The sequence below is a fragment of the Anas platyrhynchos genome, chromosome 14 (assembly GCF_047663525.1).
Source record: "Anas platyrhynchos isolate ZD024472 breed Pekin duck chromosome 14, IASCAAS_PekinDuck_T2T, whole genome shotgun sequence".
Classification (NCBI taxonomy): Eukaryota; Metazoa; Chordata; class Aves; order Anseriformes; family Anatidae; genus Anas; species Anas platyrhynchos.
The window spans coordinates 2331823-2351937 of NC_092600.1; the positions used below are offsets into that span (position 1 = coordinate 2331823).

At 42.6% G+C, this 20115-nt stretch overlaps 1 protein-coding gene across 4 annotated transcripts in view; it reads right to left on the reverse strand.

Moving 5' to 3' along the window:
- Positions 1-20115, reverse strand: part of FSTL4 (follistatin like 4) — a 207954-nt gene that overhangs the window by 37485 nt on the left and 150354 nt on the right. For all 4 annotated transcript variants that reach the window (XM_072023219.1, XM_027468512.3, XM_027468511.3 and 1 more), the window contains exon 7: positions 2879-3045. In XM_072023219.1, coding sequence (XP_071879320.1) covers positions 2879-3045 — 167 coding nt within the window. The remainder of the gene's footprint in view (positions 1-2878; positions 3046-20115) is intronic.

Genomic DNA, 20115 nt, shown 5'->3' on the forward strand with positions numbered 1-20115 from the left:
TTGCTAAGCTTATTGTAAAAAGCAGAAATGCAATTGAGTTTCTGCTTGAGGCATACTAAAAGAAAACTGAAGTAATTTAATTAACCGACTTCAAGTATATTAAGGAGCACGCTGCCTTTACTTTCCTGCTGTCAGTGCCTTTAAGTAGATTATTGTTTAATGTGAGTTTCTGCACCCACAAGAGGCTGCCACCCATCCTGACCTGTGCCAATGGATGTGCATGCCTGCACTTATTTTCACATCACAAACCTCAATGCAAATGTGGCTCTGTCCTTGCTACACACAAGAATTAACCCCAAGCAGAGGCATGTTCCCACTTTGAAGGCTCCTAACAAGTGCTGCAGACGTGCAGGTGCCCCTCCTTGGTAGCCAGAGAGAGGACACACCTGAGCTTGAGTCCTACAGGGAAATAAAGGACCACAATCCCCAAGTTGCATCACCTCAAATAACTCGACCAGCATACAGATGGTGGTGATATATAAGGAACATAAAAAGCTTTACAGTTTAATTAAAGATGGAAAAGGTGCTGAGGTGTTTATTAGATAAAAAAAATGTTGATGTGCAATAGCACCAGGTGTTATATGACAAGGTGAAAGAGATCATAAACTGACACATGAAACATTAAAATTGAGGCATAAATCCTGGTTTTCCTCTTTGTAAGTCTCAAAGTGCTCTTCTGGTATAATATCAGCGGAACTAGTTCAAACAGACCAAAAAGTGATGGGATATATATATATATATATTTTTTTTACTGCTGAGTTCTGTGGGACTGTCCAAGGTGTGAGTAATCATTCAGGATCCATTTATGTACAAGGACATAACTTTTTCTCTTAACATTGAATAACAAATGCAAAAGAGAATTACTTGTACGTAAATCAGAAATCCCCCCGGGCCAGCACTAAATTCAGGAGGAACTAGGACCTGAGCCTGAAAATCTACTGCTCACGATCCTAACTAAAACAGTTGGAGCTACAAACGAAGCCTCAGAGCCGCGTGCTGCCCTTCAGGGATGTGTTTGTGCTCCAATTCCCAGATTATCATTTTGTGTTCCAGTCACACATCAACTACTGATGCTCCTTTAAGATCAATGTGGTCATAAACAGAATTTCATGAAGATGATACAAATGTGTGAAATTTTCATTATTTTCTGGTTAAAAAATGCTGTTACTGCTCTTTCAGATTTCAGACCTGCTGACTCTCCACAGCTCCAGCCCTATCAGGGACCCAGGGACAAACCTGAGCCTATAAATACAGAGTCTCAGATCGACCGAGTGAACAACACTGCTGAAAGAAAAGGCCTTTTCTAGACTCTGATCACACAAAGCTGTTGAATTTACTTATTATAGATTAAACTAAGCACGCTGGCAGCATGTGTAATCTTTACTCGGCTTAATCTGTGTCGAAGAATAGATCTGTTTTGAAGAATGTCTGAACAGGACAGTAAGCTGTCAGGTCACCCATCTGCATGTTTCCCTCTGCCACTCTCCCACTACAGCAGGGAATGCCTGATCTTGCGCATCGTATCTTGGCTGGTTTCCATGTATTTAGAGTGACCTCAAAGTCATTATTCTAACCCTGGCACTGACGGATAGCTATAAGAAATCTGGTCAGGTACACAAGCTGTGGGCTGCCTGGGCAATCCTATGCATCCTTGTTACTGTTCCTTTCTAGAGCTGTACCAATTCTGTAGCAGCTCGTTTACTGGTTTCATGTTGGATTTCAATGTCATGCTCCAAATGGCAACATAAAGTGCATTTGAAAAAAGTAATCCTTGCTTTGATGAAAAAAATGATGTTTAGATGGCTACAGTTACTGAATTTGTGTGTACAGTAGTCACCTATACACAGCGTGCACTATTTTCCTACTAAGGCAGAGTTAACAAATAATGCACTAAGTTGCAGTGCATATTTCTGTCTTGTATGCTCTAATTTTCATGTATTAATGCAGAAGAGTAAAACAAAGACTTTTCACATTTCAGCAGCCCTGAATACACAACGATTTAGGGAGCTACAGTATTGACTGTAACAACTCCGAACTGAGTGGTTATCAAATTAACAAGAGCTGAACAAAAATATAAATCAACTCTTTCTGTAGTGTAATTAAAATAAAAACTGATTTACTGTGTACTTTAATGCAAAGAGAAATGAAATACAGACCATATTTTTTACACTACGTTCCACTCTCTCCATAATTAAATGTTATTAAATAAATGAGTAAGTTTATATGATTATTCAGGTATTGTCTTTACTACAAACTATGGCTCATACATCAGACCAGTGCTGCAAATTAAAAAAGAGATTCATCTCCCTTCCTGTGAAGGTACCACCACACCCTGCTGAATTATCCCATATTTTAAACTGCTCATCAGAAATACCAGCTGATAAGTGAGAGCTGAGAACAGACTGAAAGGCAAGTGGAAGAGGAGGACAGATATTTATTTGATTTAGATAGAGGAGAGGTTTCACTGCCAGCCATAAATGTGTTGTTTCATGCTCTTGATGAACCTGGTTCTTTTACTAGGAATGAAGCACCTGAGATGTTAATGGTTTGGAGAGCTCCTTTCCCCAGTTTTTGGGGCTGCTGTCTGTGGACCTTTGGTTGCACCAAACTGATCAAGCAACAAAGGATGAAGTATCAGTGCTAGGCAAATGCTGGGTTATTGCAGTACTGAGTTTTAATTTCGCAATAACATATTCCAAGCACCCGAGCTCTCAGCTGTTTTGCTTTTATTCCTTCGACATTCACATAAAAACAAAATTATCACGCCAGCTTCCAGTTTTCCACAATAATAATAATGAGATAAAACTTGTTCCCTTAAAACTATCATCTGTTAAATGAAGTCGTATCCAAGCCCTAAAACCAGTAATGGAGGACTTACGTTGATATCCTCTAGGTCGAGGAAGTTGAGGATGATGCCGTTGCGTTTCCAGATGATGGGGGGCCGCAGTGCCCCACGGATGCCGCACGTCAGAATGGTGCTCAGGCCAACCGTGATGGTGGTAACGCTGATTTTCTGGTCCTCCGGCAGGCTAAGCCGAACCACCTCTGCAAAGGCAACGAAACAGGAATAATACGAAATAATACCATTTTTATCATTTCGAGTTACAGCTCAGGATGTGATTTTGCCTGAAGAGTTAACAGCTTTGGTGGGAAAATCCTGCACTCTGTGCAGTCTCCACTATGTAAACGCACCAAATAAAAATAAAAACCAACATCCACTTTTGCAAAGATCCCTTTCCATCCTTTCATGCGCTCTACTTGAAAAATTGCTTTAACAACTCTCGAGTAGCAATTCTGTTAAATTTGTTTGCTAAAATATTTGGTCCCTTTCAGTAGCCTTGGGCAGCCCGGTAGGACTTGCTTCAAGACACCTATCTATCAAGTGCCTGTGGACACCTCGTGCAAAACTGGCTTGTACAGCAGTACCCAAACAGCTCGCCATCCTTTCTCCTCCAGCTTCCACCCAAGCAAGAAGTCAATGCCATGTGCCACAACCCATACTCACTACTGGAGGTCTGAGGCTGACTTCGGGCTGCAAAGATCAATGCAACATTGCACGTCGTGTCTGCCAGCCCTTAGCTGTTCTCCTACTTAATATTCCCAATGCCACTTTAGAAACAGCACAAGGTGTTGAAAATAAACAGTTGCTATAGTATTGATAAAGGATTGATTGAAAATAGGCACGTTCGACCAACCTACGGCTATTATTTGGGCTGTGGTGGTTCCTTGCATGGAACAAGAAGAGGGTCTGATGCAGGCCATCAAACAATTTCTGCCCCTGAAATGTTAAAACTAAAAGGAGTAATAGAGGAGGACTGGGAAGAGGAGAACATCACCTGGCCAAGAGAGACACCTCATTAAACATCGCCCCGGGGAGCTGCTGGAGGGGGAGACCCCAGACTGCAGCCAGAGGGGGTTATAACGCCCCGACACCTCCATCAGCACGTAAAAGCATATAGGTACCAATAACACAGCTATTTTCTGTATAAAAGAAATCTCCTTTTTTATGAATAAAATATTTGGAGTACACTTGACAGGATAAAAAACTGATAATTACACAAATATGTAGCATGGAGTAGGGCTAATGAGGACCATCTTTTCTTGAGGAGAAATGAAATAGAGGGCCATTCATTTACGAGAATTGTTTTTTCATCTTACTGCTGCTTTCCTCAATTCCCCGTGCTGTTTCTCACACTGCCTGGCACATGCTGGGCTCCCATCAGCTCCCTCTTCAGCAACTTTTTTTGAGTGTTTTGTTACAGGAGAATTTAAGGCTTCTCTCCATCCTCCAAGTGATAACCGAGAGGCTTTGATTTTTCATTTAAAAAGCACAGTAATGAAAAATGTATTTACTTTTACTTAAGAAGACACCTTGTGTAGTTGCCACTCTTAGATGAACTGTATCAGGACAAGAGGTGACTTTTTACACTAAAGAATGTATTTAGTGTAGATTGTTTTAATAAAAACACACTCCTCTCCTGAACATTGTGTTTGAAGGCATCTTATGACTAGCACATTAAGTTCCAGAAGTCTTTCTATTAACAGAGGATTATTTTGTATTGTTTTAGCCATAGCTTTATTGCTACACTAGAAAAGATTCATTTATGCAACCAGATGCCTTGGGATGGAAACAGAGATGCCCTGGGAGGATACAAGGGCTGTGCTCTTCTGTTTAAAAACACAAATCTTATTAAAAAAATCAGAATCTTGTACTTAAGCTATAGACCTCAAACACACTGATACTAATTGGACTATGTGTACAAATTATTCAAGTCACCATAATGATTTTGTGTAGAATCCTCTAGATTACGTATTGAACTGTGCATTTTAGTTTTTAAAAATCTTTACGAGATAAAAGGATTTTTACTACACCCATAAAACTGAACAGAACAAATGGGTAATATTCACAAAGTGTGCTCACTTGCAGAATACAGGTTGGAATGGAATTTGATCCTAAAACTGAGCAATTTTGAGTTCATTTGGAAATTCTGCAGGATGGTGCATACACAATACTTTTGTATATATTCAATAGATTCAACCAGTATCAATCCTAGCTTCTCATACTTATCAAGTCACATCAAACCCAGTAGTCTGCTTTGGGATTTCAGTTGAAGCAAATTCTCATCCCAGTCCAATGGGAAAGATAAAAGGGGTGTCACCAACCGATCTGCCACCAACAGAGGATGGGATGCTATCACTTTTGACTTGATCAAGACAGGGGTAATGTTTTTCTAATAAACACCTTTAAGAATAAATAGATGTAACTGTGTTTCCGTGCATCAGAGGTCCTGAAATAATCTTTCATCAGATATTTTGCAAAATACAGAACTAAATCAAGGTCAACAAAAGGCGGCCAGGACACTGCAAACTCTTTGGTGATGGCAGCAGCCCAGTCCTGAAACCCGTGCAGCTCCAGGGACAAGGCAGCGCCGTTGTCAGCCTTCTCCGACCAGGGGGATGCATGTCCTGGCCAGGGACAGAAGGTGATGAGGAGGAAGGATCACTCTGTCCTGCTTCTTCTGCCTTTTCTCTCTGCTGTGAAATTCAGCCCCAGAGAGGCCACGAAGCAGCAGGGACTTTGAACTGCCCCAGGTGCTGCTATTCTGATGTTCTTACGTTAAATCTCTTGCAATGCCAAGTCCCACGGTGACATATGTAAGATCGTGAAGTCTTACTAATTCCTTTTCTTGTTAAAAATGTCAAGATATTGTCGAACATTTTCTTCTGCTCCTCCTCCTCTCCAATTTTGCTTCTTAAGGTGCTAAGGCAGGAGTTGCACTGCACCTTTGCAAGCTCTGCATACTAATGCGAGCAGGTATTACTTGTTGTGCTGTTTTATCATGGAAATCTTTTCTCTGCTGTCATTTGCAGCCCGCCAAAGGCAATCATAATTTCACAATGAAGACATGTATAATTGAGGTCATTATAGGGAGCAACCTGGAATGAGCATCTATGGAGAAAAACTCATTGATTTAGCGTGGCGTAGAGATAATTTACATAGTAAATGTCGGTTGCCTGCCTGCCTTTGCTCATGTTATACTATGCAGAAAAAGATTTCACTTTTTTTTTTAAGTGCTTCATATCATTAATTAGATCTTTTCACTTAAATCTAAAGAAAATATATTTTTAATACACCATTACCACCTTTAATCGTTGTTACATTTGTTCACAGATGTCTTGTCCTGCTAAAACAGAATACGGGACAAATGACTTTATTGCTTAGATTTTGCTGAGGGAACAAGGAAATAATTTTTTAATGCTATAACTAGCTGTTAGGTGGTATACAAAGCACCAAAAAATAGCACTGTTTGAAGCAGTGAATGAGAGAACTTACTCCAAAGAAAGTCTCCTGCACAGATTCTCTCTCACCCCCAAATTAACTCTCCTGAGCAGAGACCTTTTGCTTGTGAACTGAAGCATGGACAGTGCAGCCCTAAATACATCGTGTTTGTCCAGCAGTGGTACAAGTCAGGATTGATTTAATGGCATGCAAACTTCTGCCTCCCCTCAATTCCCCAAGTCCTGCAGCTGTGTTTAGGCGCTGCATTGCATTAGTAATTCTGTTTATTGTCTTGTGGCCCAATATTGCAGCCCGAAGGTCAATGGTGATTTTAGCATTTGTTTCAATAGGCAGAAGTCTTCTCTATCTGAATACTCCTTCAGGTGAGGAGCTGACTGAATCAAAAAAAAATCAAAACAATTAATGGATAAGAGGATAAAGCATGATAAACCTTTATTTTTTTTCCCCAAATAATTTTGATGAGAAGTGTTTGGCTTTGCACAGAGAGGGGAGATTAGTTTTAAACTTTCTTAAAACCGAGCTAATTGCAGCTAATGGATTTTAAAATGTGTTGCATGGGAGATGCATTATAAACACACAGCTGTATATAAGATTTATCCAGCCAGAAAAGACTCCAGCTCAGGGTGATACTGTTTGGGATGGGATGTGGTCAGCTAATTAGTCACTGCAGAAATTAAGGGCAGTTCACAGTGGGCCTGAATCTGGAAAGCACCGCATAACACACTCATAAATTACTCATATTAGCATTAGTGATTTAGTTTCTACCCAGTCCATAGACTGAAGAAACGAATTAATAAAACTGTCACCACACAAATCACCCTGGGTTCGTGTGCCTGTGCAAACCCATCACACCGGCTGTTCCCAGGACTAGCTCCAGAAGAAATGTTGCCATGTTAACACAGTTTGCTGGTTATTAAGGTTTGACAAGCCAGTCTTCTCCAGCAGTATTTACGGCCTTCTCACCTGTCCGCAGTCAGTGAAGAATTATCCATCACTCAACCCCAGAAGAGAACTCCGTTTTCTGAACACCAGCCTTGGATTACGGGAAAGCCAGTCATGCTACTCAAATGTTTATGTTATTAATTAACAACATTAGAGCCGTTAATGAACGCGATTAAAGTTGTTCACAATTAATTAACCCAGAGAATTCCTACAGCTCCCACGTTAGTTCAGAGCAGGTGATGGGGACGAGTCTTGGCTTTATAACCTGTGAGAAGCAGCCCCATGAGCTGGCTCTGCCTCTGGTAGGAGCCCTGCTGCCCTGCCATGGGATGCTTCATGAGTTTGGTTTCCCAGGAAAAGAGGTACCACAATGCAGCCTTCCTCTAAGACTTGTACGCTTAATTAATGTGAATACTAAAATGATTTCCAAAGCTAAGGAGAAATGTTCATACCTCAGCTTTATTTTGTAACTGTAATAATTCAAGTTCTTAATGTAATTTATAAATCCTCAGGACCTTGGGCATGCTACTTCAGGAAGTATTTTATTGTAAATTCTCCACTAAATTAGTAATGCTGTTTTCTAAGTCATAAAAAGGCATAATTATATGGCTTGCAGCATGAAAGAATTAAGTTCTTTGAGCCCTCTTCTGTCATTACTCATGAAGGCCACAGGCTAGGGCTCCCTGAGGCAGGTCCCAACCTGGCAGTGAAAGCCTAAAACCTGTCTTGTTACAGAACTCGGCATAAATACATGCAAATCTTCAGCCATCTCCAGCCCTGGTGCTGGAGGACAAGACCCTGTCTTGCACCCCTGTCAAGGTTGGACAACTTTTCTAGCCTGTGTGAGACTGAACTGGTGAAGGGTGAGCTGTGTTCCCAGTCATTGCAGTTGAGAGCTACCAAGGGTGTTTCTTGCCCAGCCCTGGGAGAAGGGATTCAGAGCATTCCCTCAAACCATCATGCATATTGAAAAAATAAAAACAAAAAAAGCCCAGCTTTGAGATACGAATCTGTATCGAGCACATTTGCAGAGCTAGTAAGCTTGCAAAAAATCCTTCTTACTGACTTTGAACCAAACGCAGTTTCTTTGCATGCTGTACTCTAAAGATCAAATTCTTTTCTTTGTGAAGAAAGGCAACAACACTTCCCACCGTAAAATCCCGTCCCTGCCCTCCTGTTACTAATCAGAGAACATTCAGTTTGTGCAGAAAGGGATAATTCATTCATTCTTGAAAGTACATGAATAAATATAAGTTGTTCAGTGCTTAATTATCTAATCTCCTGAGGGTGATAAGTGATAGATTCATTATGTAAATAGTCATAAGTAGTCTATTTTAGAGAATAGTTTACATAAATGCATTTGTTTTTATTTTAAATTCCTATTTCCCACAGATTGAGAGCAATGTTGATATGATTAATTTTTGATAAAATATTCCCATGTTGTGTCAACAATGTCCTGCCTACACTGTAACAGCCTTGCATTTTCCCAGTCAATTTATTAATTTGAAAAGCAAAATTGCTAATGGTCTAATAGGCTCTCATAATTACTTCTGGTAGTCATGACTGTTAAACACTTGACTCAAAAGATTTGCTTATCTTTTTAAGAAGAGTCAAAAATACACAAGAGTTTCCTGCGCTACCTCTCTCCAAATAACTACTGGGGAGAAATATTAAAATTTCACACTGAACGCACAGGAAAAAAGAACATTATGGTTTGGGGATGGGGAGGAGTTTCAGCTGCTTTCTGTAGTTTTGCACTCTCTACTCTGCCTTTCTGGAATTGAAAGAAATAATTAGTAGCATCAGTGGTTTCACCACCACAGAAGCAATAGCTGTTTTTTTCTTTTTCTTTTGAAGTATCAGCATTTTTAGGAGCTTAAAAGTTTTTTTTCCAGTTCTTGATAGACTCTTAGACTCTTCTTAGACTCAAAATAGGGGATTTTTTAGAATGGGCAGGTTCTTTCAAACCAATGAAACTTTTGAGAGCAGCTGCTATCTGTATTTAAAGCATGGTGTTTCAGAGGTCCAAAAACATATGAAACTACTAAACTTTCTTTTTTTGAACTTCTATAAGTTACAGTAGCTGAACTGATTTATACCTGATTTAAGGCAGAAAAAGATAGCTTCTGGTAGAGGATATGGCATGCCAAGTTTCTCCCTGGAGTGAATTTTTATGGCTGCTCTATAAACCCCCAGGGTTTATCATGGAAATGCTGTCAGACCATTAAGTACAGCATGACTTGTGGGAACCACTGTAATGTGTACGTAAATTACTTTGGAAATAGAGACGAGTCAGGCCACAGGGTATTTGGGGTTCAAGAAGCATTCACATGTAGTTTAAAACCACTGAGACATCAGAAATGGCTGCAGTGAACAGCTCCAATCTTGCACTCTCCATTCATTTCACTTTGAGTTTGGGGCCAGCAATATGCAATGAATGTGATAAACTGAAAAATGCATGAACCAGGAAACAAGGAGCCCAGAAAAAAGGCTCATACTTCTTCTAAGCCCTAGATTAAGGGTTTCTAAAAAAATCCCAAGCATTTAAAATGAGGTGTATTTATTTCTTTCATATTCCCATATTTACTGCGTTCATAAACAACCAAATAAGCGATACCACACATCTCAAGTTGTAAATAAGCATTAGTAATACTTTTCATGGTGCTTTCATTGCTTGTTGTATGGATGACTGCAAATTTAGCTGTGGTGATTATATGGGTTTTGTATCTTTTCTGACTGCAGCTACGTTCAAGATACTTAAGAAATGCAAGGACTCTGCTCTTCCAGGCTCACGCCATCCCAACTCGAGCTATTTCATCCCTCTTCTTCAGCTTCCACCCCAGACACTGCCCATTTGGGTTCTGCCTCATTAAAGTCAGAGTCCAATCTCTCCCCTGGGGCTTCTGGTGATTTTCCTCACAAACAGCATCCCAGCTCCCAGGCCAGCAGTATAACACCTGAGCACATTTCATTCCTAAATTAGGGTTACATAAGCAGGGGGAAAACAACGCAATCAGAAATGAGTGGTGAGAAGGCAGAGCCACCTATTTCTGCCACGCACCCTGGGTGGATGAGGGACTTGCACCGTGATGTATGGAAATGCCACCACCCAGGCTGCAGAGCAGAATTAGTGACATGGAGACTCAACTGCTCTAGGCTGAGCTGAATGTGGGTCTTGAGGAAGCATTTCTCCATGTTGTGGTGTTGGTGTTGTCAGTCCCAACTTGGAGGGTGAGGCTCCAGACTGATTTGATGTGATTTGATATACAGCTCTGCAGCTGGCAGGAATGGTGCAAATACAGCTGTGAGGATCTTCCACCACCTCCCTGCCCATCCTTCCAGGGACATGGTAATTTCCCTTGGGGCTTGGGTGTTTTCACCAGGACCCTTGCTGAGCCTTAGTGCACAAAACCAGCTTCTGCCTTCCCCCTGTGCTCTCCTTCACCCCTGCAGAAAGCTGCTCAGTGGCCAAGAAAGCAGCACTGTGCAGAAACGCAGGCTGGGGGAACAGGGCCCTTCAAGTTCTGAATGTCTGCTTTGGCTGAGCTATTTCCTTATTTCTCTGTTAAGGAGGTATTTTCCTTTCGTGCTAAATGTGACCAGGGAGTTCCTGGCTGATACAAGGCTCCTTGTTGGCTCTGCAGCTCCGGTGAAATGGTTATGGAGCACTGGGAGGGCTCGGCCCTGCCAAGCAAGGGTACAGCAAGGTTGTGCAGCAGCAGCAGTCACCCAGATAACATCTTGTATTTTAAAAATAAATCAGTTGATAAAAATTTCTGCATCAGCGCTCTCATATATGCCCTTCCCATACTGCAAAGTTTAGGAGAAAGTCAGAAATGCGAAGACGGGACAGCAGTAATCTGGAAAGAAGCAGGTAATTAAATAACACTCCCTTCTGGTGAGGAGGGGGAATGAAACCAAAGAGCAAAGACCAGCACCTGAAGAAAATCCCCTGCTTCATGTTATCAGCACATCTTCTTGTTGCAGGCAGGTTTTCTCTCGGTTAAGCCCTTCCAAGCCAGATCTCCTGCAGTTCAGAGGCTTTTAACAACCATGCAGAAAGGGCTGGGCCATTCACCAGCGCTCCTGCATGAGGCCCGGTGGGCAGCGGGGACTTTCTACACAATTTTGAATCAGCATTTCAAAGCTCGGCGTTTCTGTGGGTTTAGGCTCCACAGGGAATTACAGGACGGACAACAAAAGGCTGAGAAGGGACTGGCAGGGAAGTGGTAAGTACAGGCTTCCCAGAGCTTCTGTGGCAGAGTGGAAACCTCTGCAGAGAGCTTCAGAGATGGGGATGAGAGTGGAAAAGTAGAGCCCTTCCCAGAAAGGGAGTGCCCCCTGCTCTGCCTCAGTTTCCCCCCATGGAACAACCCTCTCCAGGCCACCCTACAACTAACCTGCTTGAAAAGGTTTCTCCACAACCGTGGTGACAGAAGCCACACAAACACCCGCAAGCATGTCGTGTCTGTGGATTTCTCATTAAAAATCCTCAGAGGTTCACAGATAAAATCCACACATAAAACTGAAATTTAATTACACAAAAGTACTTTGAAGCAGAGATTTGCAGTAACTGCTGTGGGAAACTTAAACTCCAGTACCACGAGAATGATAAATGCTGTATCACTGAAAGTAACAGGAAAAACAAATCATCTCAGCTATCGTATTAAAAGGCATATTGAAAAGCGAGATATGCCAGCAAAACCTAGTGTGGCCAGTCATTCTTTGCGTACCGACCAACGTTAGCATCTCGAAACTTTTAAATCTTCAAAGCAGGATGATTTATGGCAGCTGTTCCTTATCACTCAGGCTGGGAAGTGCTGTGGCACCAGAGCAGCCGGGCTGTGCCATGGGGCCGGGCCCTCCTCAGCCCTGTCAGCACACACTGCTTTAGAGCGGATGGGGCTTATTTAGAAAGCAGCTATTCAATATTTTGTTATCTTATATCCCCAACCTTATTTTCAACTGTTCATCCTTCGCTCTGACAGCTGGAATGATTTGTTTGTCTGTGGATTTTCCTGTAACACCTTTCACTGTTAAATTCACTTCAGAAACGCTCGTGAATACCTTTGGTGTGTTTGAGCCACCGGGCCTGCTCCTGCCCCTTCCCCAATGACCACACCAGCCTGAGGTAAATGTGGTTTTAGTCATCTGTTCCAAACCGGTTGTATTCAAAAGAATGGGCACGTTTCCATTCCTCCTTCCTATTTTTGAGTTGTTCCCTTCTAGGCTTCTACCAACTGTGTCTCACGGTCTCTGTTCGTGCTGTGAAGTGGCTCTGTGCTGCCTCCCTGTACAGGTACTGTACCACAGAGGCTTCTCTTGCAGTCACTGAATATCATCTTGGATATCACCATTTTGGTGCCAGTTGCTAAATACTGACCTTTTAGGCTGCTTGCAGCAGGTACATGCCTTCTTTATATGTAATGGTCACAAACTTAATCAGCTCGATAAACTCAACCTTTGAGGAATGCATGTTGCGTTATATATAATGAATTACTTCTGGTTAAGTCTCTAACATAAATACAAACACAATCGTTAAACATATATTTCATTTACAGCAGCCTAGAAGAAACTGAGTGGACCAAGTGAAAGCTTGTTTAATGCTAAATTATTTGCAAGTGTAGCAGCCATATGCCAAGTGCCACAAATAACAATATTCATCACATCAAGTGTCTGGGGATACTTTCTTTTAAGATCTTTAGCACAGCACTCATCACGAATATTATCAACCAGATGCTCTGTTTTTCCAAGACACAATTCACTCCTAATGTGAAGAAAAAACCAAACCCACTTGAAGTGTGTTTTGTCCCTGAAAGATGGCAGTACGACTGTGACAGGCTCAGCCAGTGGATCTGCTCACTGCTCAGAAGGCTGCGACTCATTGCTAGGGAACAAATCTTACCCATGTAGTGACTTGAACTATTACTACGGAGTTACTGACTGAATTGGGATGGCTTGTTTGCACCTGGCCTGTCCGGGAAGGGCTCGTCCTGACACTCAGATTGCAAACCCACGTGCTGCTGTTTACAAAACATGTAAACACCATTTTTTCCATCACATTGTGCACACAGGTACACGCAGTCCTCGACCTCTCTGCACGGTGGCTAGGTTGCCATGTCAGAGCGTTGAAGTAACCAACAGAAAACACTTAGAGGGAATGAGGTCTTGGCCTGGCAATGGGGAAACACAATCACAGAAGTGGTTAAAGCAGCAACCTTCTTTTAGCTGTTTTTCCCCAAGCAGCAGCCTTCCTTGCCAGTTCTAGCCAAAGCTTTCTGCCCCCCTGTTTTATGTAGCTATGCAGAGACACGGAAACAACATGTGAAATACACTCAGTTCACTCACCAAAGGTCAGATAAAAATTAGTACATCATAAAAAAAAACACTATCTCATGCAGAACATCAGCACTGATGGCTCAGTTGCTTTTGCTATTATCTTATCTAAATAATAGTTCCTTAATAGGAAAATCTCAGCACACAATGTGTAAGTGTAGCTATTGCTCACGATGGTAAAGTAAAAATTAAAAATATCCAACATAAAACCTGCAGCCAGTATGAGTATTAACAAGATCTGTGGTTGGTTTGTACACGTCAGTATATATTATCCGTTGTGTACATCGTGGCTTTGATAATGAAATGATTTTCACAAACATAACATGACGTTCACTCACTAAGATACAACACATACCTGCAGGGCATTTGGTGAAAAGCTTTCTGCAGTACTTTAATTGATGTATAGTCCTCTGCAGCTTATATTCATTCAAAGCCATCTCAATCCTACATTTTTAATTGGCTCAACTATGTTATTATTAATTTGGGTAAACAATTAATGTTAATTTACAGAGCTATCAGTCAGTTAGTCCTAATGCTGTTGCAGCAGTAGACTTGATGTCTGACAAGGTTTGGTTTGGATTTGTCACATACTAGTGAGGCACAGCATACCAAAAGGGCCCAGCTACGATCAGGGATTCCTGTTGCAAAGCTTTGTTCAAACATAAACTAAAAGCAGCTTATGCCCTAGAGAGCTGCAATGGAAATATGCAATAATGACAGGAGACAGCACGGGAAACCAAGGCATGGTTAAACAAAATGACTCGTGTCAAGCACTGCCAGACACGTCTCCACACTTCTGGGCAATACTGCTAACAACCACCAAAACATCGTAAATTACTGATGTGAAGGATTGTTTCTCTCTTAGCCCTGAATTCTGGTTTCTGGTGCTTGCACTACGGTGCCTGACTCCACTACAGGTACTTGGGATTTCTCTGGCTCTGGCAAGTCCCCAGCTCCATGAGTGAGTGTTTCTGGCAGTCATTAATCCTAGGTGGAGGGGATTTAACAAGCATTAGCTAAATTATCCCATTTGAGCCAGGTGACATGAATGCTCTTTCATTTGTCTTACAGTTATGCTTTGTCTTTTGCCAAACCTCTAATTTCTGTCTTTTCTACAATTTTTCCCTTCCCTTCACTAAGGCTACATCAAGCAATGCAGCAAAATGCCAACACTGGGGGAACTGAGAGGATTAGCTCTGATACTATAAAAATGGGCACCCCACAAGTGAAAATCAGGGCATCATAGAATGATTTGTGTTGGAAGGGACCTTTAAAGATTATCTAGTTCAATACCCCTGCCATGGGCAGGGACATCTTTCACTAGATCAGGTTGTTCAAAATGCCTCTAGCTAGTGCCAAAGTCAGAAGATGCTGCTCTTTGAGTCCAGGTCAGATAAAAGAGGACAGCAAATGTCCACCCCCTTTTTAAGGTGCTCAACGCTGCCTCAAGCAAGGCAAACCTCATCTCCCAGCACCATCAACACAAACTTTTCAGTAAAACCTCTTCAGACCCTCTGCAGAGCAGTGCTTGGTCAGCCCATTGTGAGGGCTGTGGGCAATGCTGGATGAACCTTGCTGGATAGGTGGGAGCAGAGGTACAGGTCAGGCCCTCTGAAAGGATCCCTGCTCTTCTGCCTTTGGCTGCCCTCCTGCTGCAAGCTTCCAACTGTACCCGACCACGAAATACAGCAACAGTGTCCCAGGGTGCACACCAAGGACTGACTTGCACAGGCACCCTCGTTCTTTGCCCCAGATTAAAGGACGTCTATGCCTGTAATTTTAACCCACACCCTCCGAAGCCATAGCGATTTCATTATACTCCATGCACTGCAAATCATTAACTCTCAGTATAAATCAAGAACCATGCTTATTTAAGAAACGTCAAGGATGAAGTACTGAAGTCAGGGACATATTGTGAAAAAAGGCTCTTAATGATTCAGAGTAATATATTTCAGATGTTAGAGCAAACAAAGCATTCATAAACCACTGCAGAACTGCTCCTTTCAAACTGAATGGAGCCTTTATTCCCAAGCTACAGATAATAGTGATTGAAGGAAGGAGAAAAGCCAAGGACATTAAACCAGGTAAATCAGTGCTCCCCAATATTTTCAAGCAAGGCAGCACAGAAATATTTCATGTTGATCTCCTCTAATACATTCCACTGCCTACTGCAGTGTGGAAACTTGCTTAAACTATTTTTTTTCTAGCTTCGTCACTTAGCAGTACCTGAGGGTAGGAAGGGCTCATCAAAATTTATACCACACATTTAAGGAAAAGGCACGCTTATCTCCTGTAGGGTTACAAAGGTTGGGAGGTAAAAGTCGCGAGATCCCTTTTTCCTAGCGTCCCATTAATATATGGCTCAAGGGCTCTGCATGGCAGCCGTGTCCGTCCTTGTCTTTGCATGTCCCTGAACACCACCACCACGGGGAGGACCCTGGCTGTCACACCCACCAGTGCACCAGAGGAACAGCCTCTTGTGAGCACAGTCTCAGGAAGATTTTAGGTCTGAAGTGTCCTCCCACCAGGATTATGAGGACCGTATTACTGAGGCTTCTTACAGTTTGCTGCAGCTTGCGGTGGGAGATCCAAACCTGCACTTATTCTTGAGGCATGAAATGCAGCAAATGTCCAAGATCTCAAAAGGGTATTAACGACTGGAGAGGATGTGAGAGGTTTATGTAGGATGACTAATACAGAACGGGAGACATTGGCATTCGTCCAGGGTGTCAAGGTTGACAACAACCCTTCTATTACAAAAAAAAATGTTATGGGTGAATCTGAAATGACTACAGATGGTCAGGTGTTGATTTTGCATGTCCTTTGAAAGACAGTACTGTCAGCAAAACAGTGCCTTCTAACCAAATTTTGAAGTGCAATACTCTGTCAGCAGGAAGAGTGTTGGCTCTTTAACTGACTCATCAAAACAATGTTCTTTTAGTTTCCTCTGGTGACTTTCCATTCAAGTACTGCTCTGCTGCTGGTTCTCCAGGACGAGAATATCTGCATAATTCAGATTTTTTTTTTTTTGAAATTTTTCTACTTTTTTTCTCCCCAACAATATTCCTCTATGGAAAGAATGTAAAAAAAATCTTTGCCTTACAGATGGTGAGCTGAAGCAGAGGTTGTTTAGCTGCAGTTGCACAGCCTATGTGAACCAGAACCAGACACACGCCTTATTTCCCAAGGTTACTCCTCCAGCCTCTCCGAGATTACTTTATAATCCCATTATGGGTGGAATTGCTACGTACACACAGCTCCCTTCTTGGAGTGCTCTTCTTAAAATTTGAGCAAGGTTCGAGTCTGCAGCGGATGTTGTGTCCTGTTTTGACCTTGGCTTATGCAAAAGTTTTCAGAAGGGCAGAAGAGGGACAGTTACCATCACACCTAAAAAACAGCCTCAGAGGCTACTGGGGGCAGGACTCAAATATGTGACCAATGAACTAACAGCCTGGCACTACAAGAGATGTCATCAAAAGACTTTGTGTCCTCATGCTGTTATTTCGCACTATAAGTCAGCATTGCTGGAGGATTTTCATCTTTGCTTGGCCTTCGTATGTGCTCTAAAGCCCCATGCCACCTTCCTTGCCTATCTCATCCACTTCAGCCAAAGCTTTTCTTCACCCCCCGTTTGTGATGGAGATGACAAAGGGTCCTACAGGCTGGGCGCTTCCTTCGCTGCTCCTCCCAGGCTCCCCCAGCCTCATCAGCCCGATGTCACCGTCACATTTATCATGGGGAGACGCACGCAAACAGAAAACACAATGGGCTAAGTCATTTATTTCCACTTGTTATTGATAACCTTTCATGACTTTCATAACTCCGCCTCGCTCCAGCACTCATGAGTTATGAGGTCATCTGTAACTCAGGGAAATAAATGAAGTTTCCCATCACTCTATTGTATATGCCCATTTATTACCTTTTTATTACCAACCTTTAAAGTTTTATCCCCTAGTATCTTGTTTTACAGTGGCATAACATTCAGATGCAGGCATGTATATGAATCAGGCCAAAACAGTTCCCTTTGGTTGGGTTTCACTGGAGGAAGAGTTATGCTGATCCACGGGCAGCAGCACCAGCATTTTTTTCGGAGCCATCAGACCCTGTTCGAGCCTCCGCAACCCAACTGTGCCCGTGCTCAGCATCATCTGTTTGTACTAACCGAGGCACAGTGTTTTCTTCTGCCTAACTCACGCTAAGATCATTTCTGGAACAAGGTTTGCCATAGAAATGAGGAGACGTATCACACAAATCGTTCGTTTGAAGGTTTAGAGGTGTTTGAGGGCCAGCTGCTGAAGGAGAGGATGGCTGCACAGAGCTGCGTACAACAGGTTGAATAATGATCCTTTAAAAAGCTCCTGCTGCAGCATTTCTGTGCAAGCGCAGAGCTTCCTAACAGAATCATTTTTGTCTTTGACCTGTCAGTAAAATGCCAGAAGAATAAATCAGACGGTACAGTAATCCTCAAGGTAATGCTTAGTTTCTCTGGCTGTATTTGTCTCAGGAGCTCCTGCGCTCCCGAGGCTTTAATGACTGCTTCTGCAGGACACAGCAGCCTATTCGCACGCCTTCACGGCCACGCCACGACTCCCCTGGGGTCCTCGGCTCCACAAACCACCAAATGAACCACAGCCAGCGCTGGCTGTCACAGCCCCTCCTCGGGAGCAGGAGGGAGGAAGGAGGGAATGCATTTGCTAGCTAAGGGCAAGCTCCTTTGAAAATTCTGGGCTACAAACTCCCAAATGGGAGTATTTTGAAGTCGGGGCAAGCACAGAAAATCCCTTCTTTGTGCAACAGAAAATCACAAAGGTCAAGCTTCCCTAAGTCTAGTAGCAAAGGAAAGCAGGAGGAAGGTTAGAGCTGTTTTCCAGAAGTTTTGCATGACACAAGAGACCGCAGTTGCAGAAATCAGCTGCTGATCAGCGTAGACAAACACGAAATAATTAGCCCATGAGCACAGCACCTACCAAGGGAGCAGCTGCTAATTGCTACAGTCATGTGCAACGCTTAATGGGACATCAACATCGATTTACTAATTTATTTATTTTGACCTGAAACTTTTGAGGCCATCATTTTCTGTAAGAAAATCAAAGCAAAGCTATTACTGCATGAGAAAACAAGCTAAGTGTTGCGACTTCTCTTCTTGCTTGCTGTTCCTGGGTGGCTTTGGCGAGGAGCAAAGTGTCAGCGCCCTCTGAGACTGATTCTGCAGCCCCAGAGCTAGCCCAAGACCTGAGAGGTTCAAGGTAGGGCCTAAAGAAAGTCCTCACTAACGTAAAAGGACACTATCAGAATCACCCATGGAAGCTTTCACCATGTCAAAGGATTGGAGACCTGGTAATACTGATATATTGCCAGACTTATAAAGAGGAAGAGAGTGCAATAATAAGGAAATATGGGCAGACTGGAGAACTCGGAGCAACTTCATAAAAGAAAATGAAGGGATCTTCCAAAATGTTTTTTCAGGCACTTCAGTGAGGTCAAGAATATGAAGGGAGCACTGGCTGGATGCTGAAGAGAAAGCTAGAAAATAAACTGAAAGGACATGGAAATTGTTTTCTCTGTGGGAATCTGGGCTGAATTCCATAGCTCATGGCACCATTTCCATTGACTTTGTAGAAAGTCAGTTTGCTCTAAAAATACAAATGTAAATGACCTTCTTCAGAACCAGAGGAAGGTTCCCCCTCCCTGGATGGCAGGGAGGTCCAGGAACAGCAGTCAGTGCTGACGGGCTCCTTGCATGCAGCTCAGGAGAGGGGGCAGGGGACTGTGGGGTCTGGAGATGTGAAGTACAGTCAGAATTGAAAACTGGAGGATTTTGTGCTAAACAAGCCACTGCAACAAAGTTATGTTTCACCAACTCGTCCTTATGTAATAAATAACAAATTCACTTACACAATGCATCTGAAAGAATGCTGAGTATTCTCTGTTAAGGCTCCGTGCAGTTCCTGTTGAACGGATTAGATAAATTAAGGGAAACGCAGGGCTTGTGCCAACCTTGACCCAAGGCTGGGAGCCGATCCTACAAAAAGAGCAGCAGACCCACACGCCCCTTCCTGAGAGGATGCTCAAGGCCCCCTAAATCTGTCCTGGAGAAGGGATACCATCTGCTTAAATACCCACTGCCCCTGGGAGCAGAGATGAGGAGTATGACCTTCTGCTCTTCATATAACACGTTCCCATTGAAGATTGAGCTGGGCTTTATTTGTAACAGGAAAAGCCTTTACCTAAGTGCCCTTTCTTTCCATAATTCTTGTTTTGTGAACCAGTTTTGTGAACCCTCTCCAGTAACATTTCCCTGTAAGCCCTGCTAAGAAGTTGGGTCTAGAGCAGCTGAGCTGCAGAGCGTACAGCCTGCAGAAGACTTTATTGGCAGCAGGGCAGAAGACTTTTACAATCCTTTACAGGTGAATGGGGAAAACTCAATAATGTTCACTATCATTATTGAGTATAGTTATTAGCTTTGAACATTTCCTAAAATAAGCCTGTCATTAAGACAAACGTCTTGTTAATGGTAGGAATTTCCCAGCTGAAGC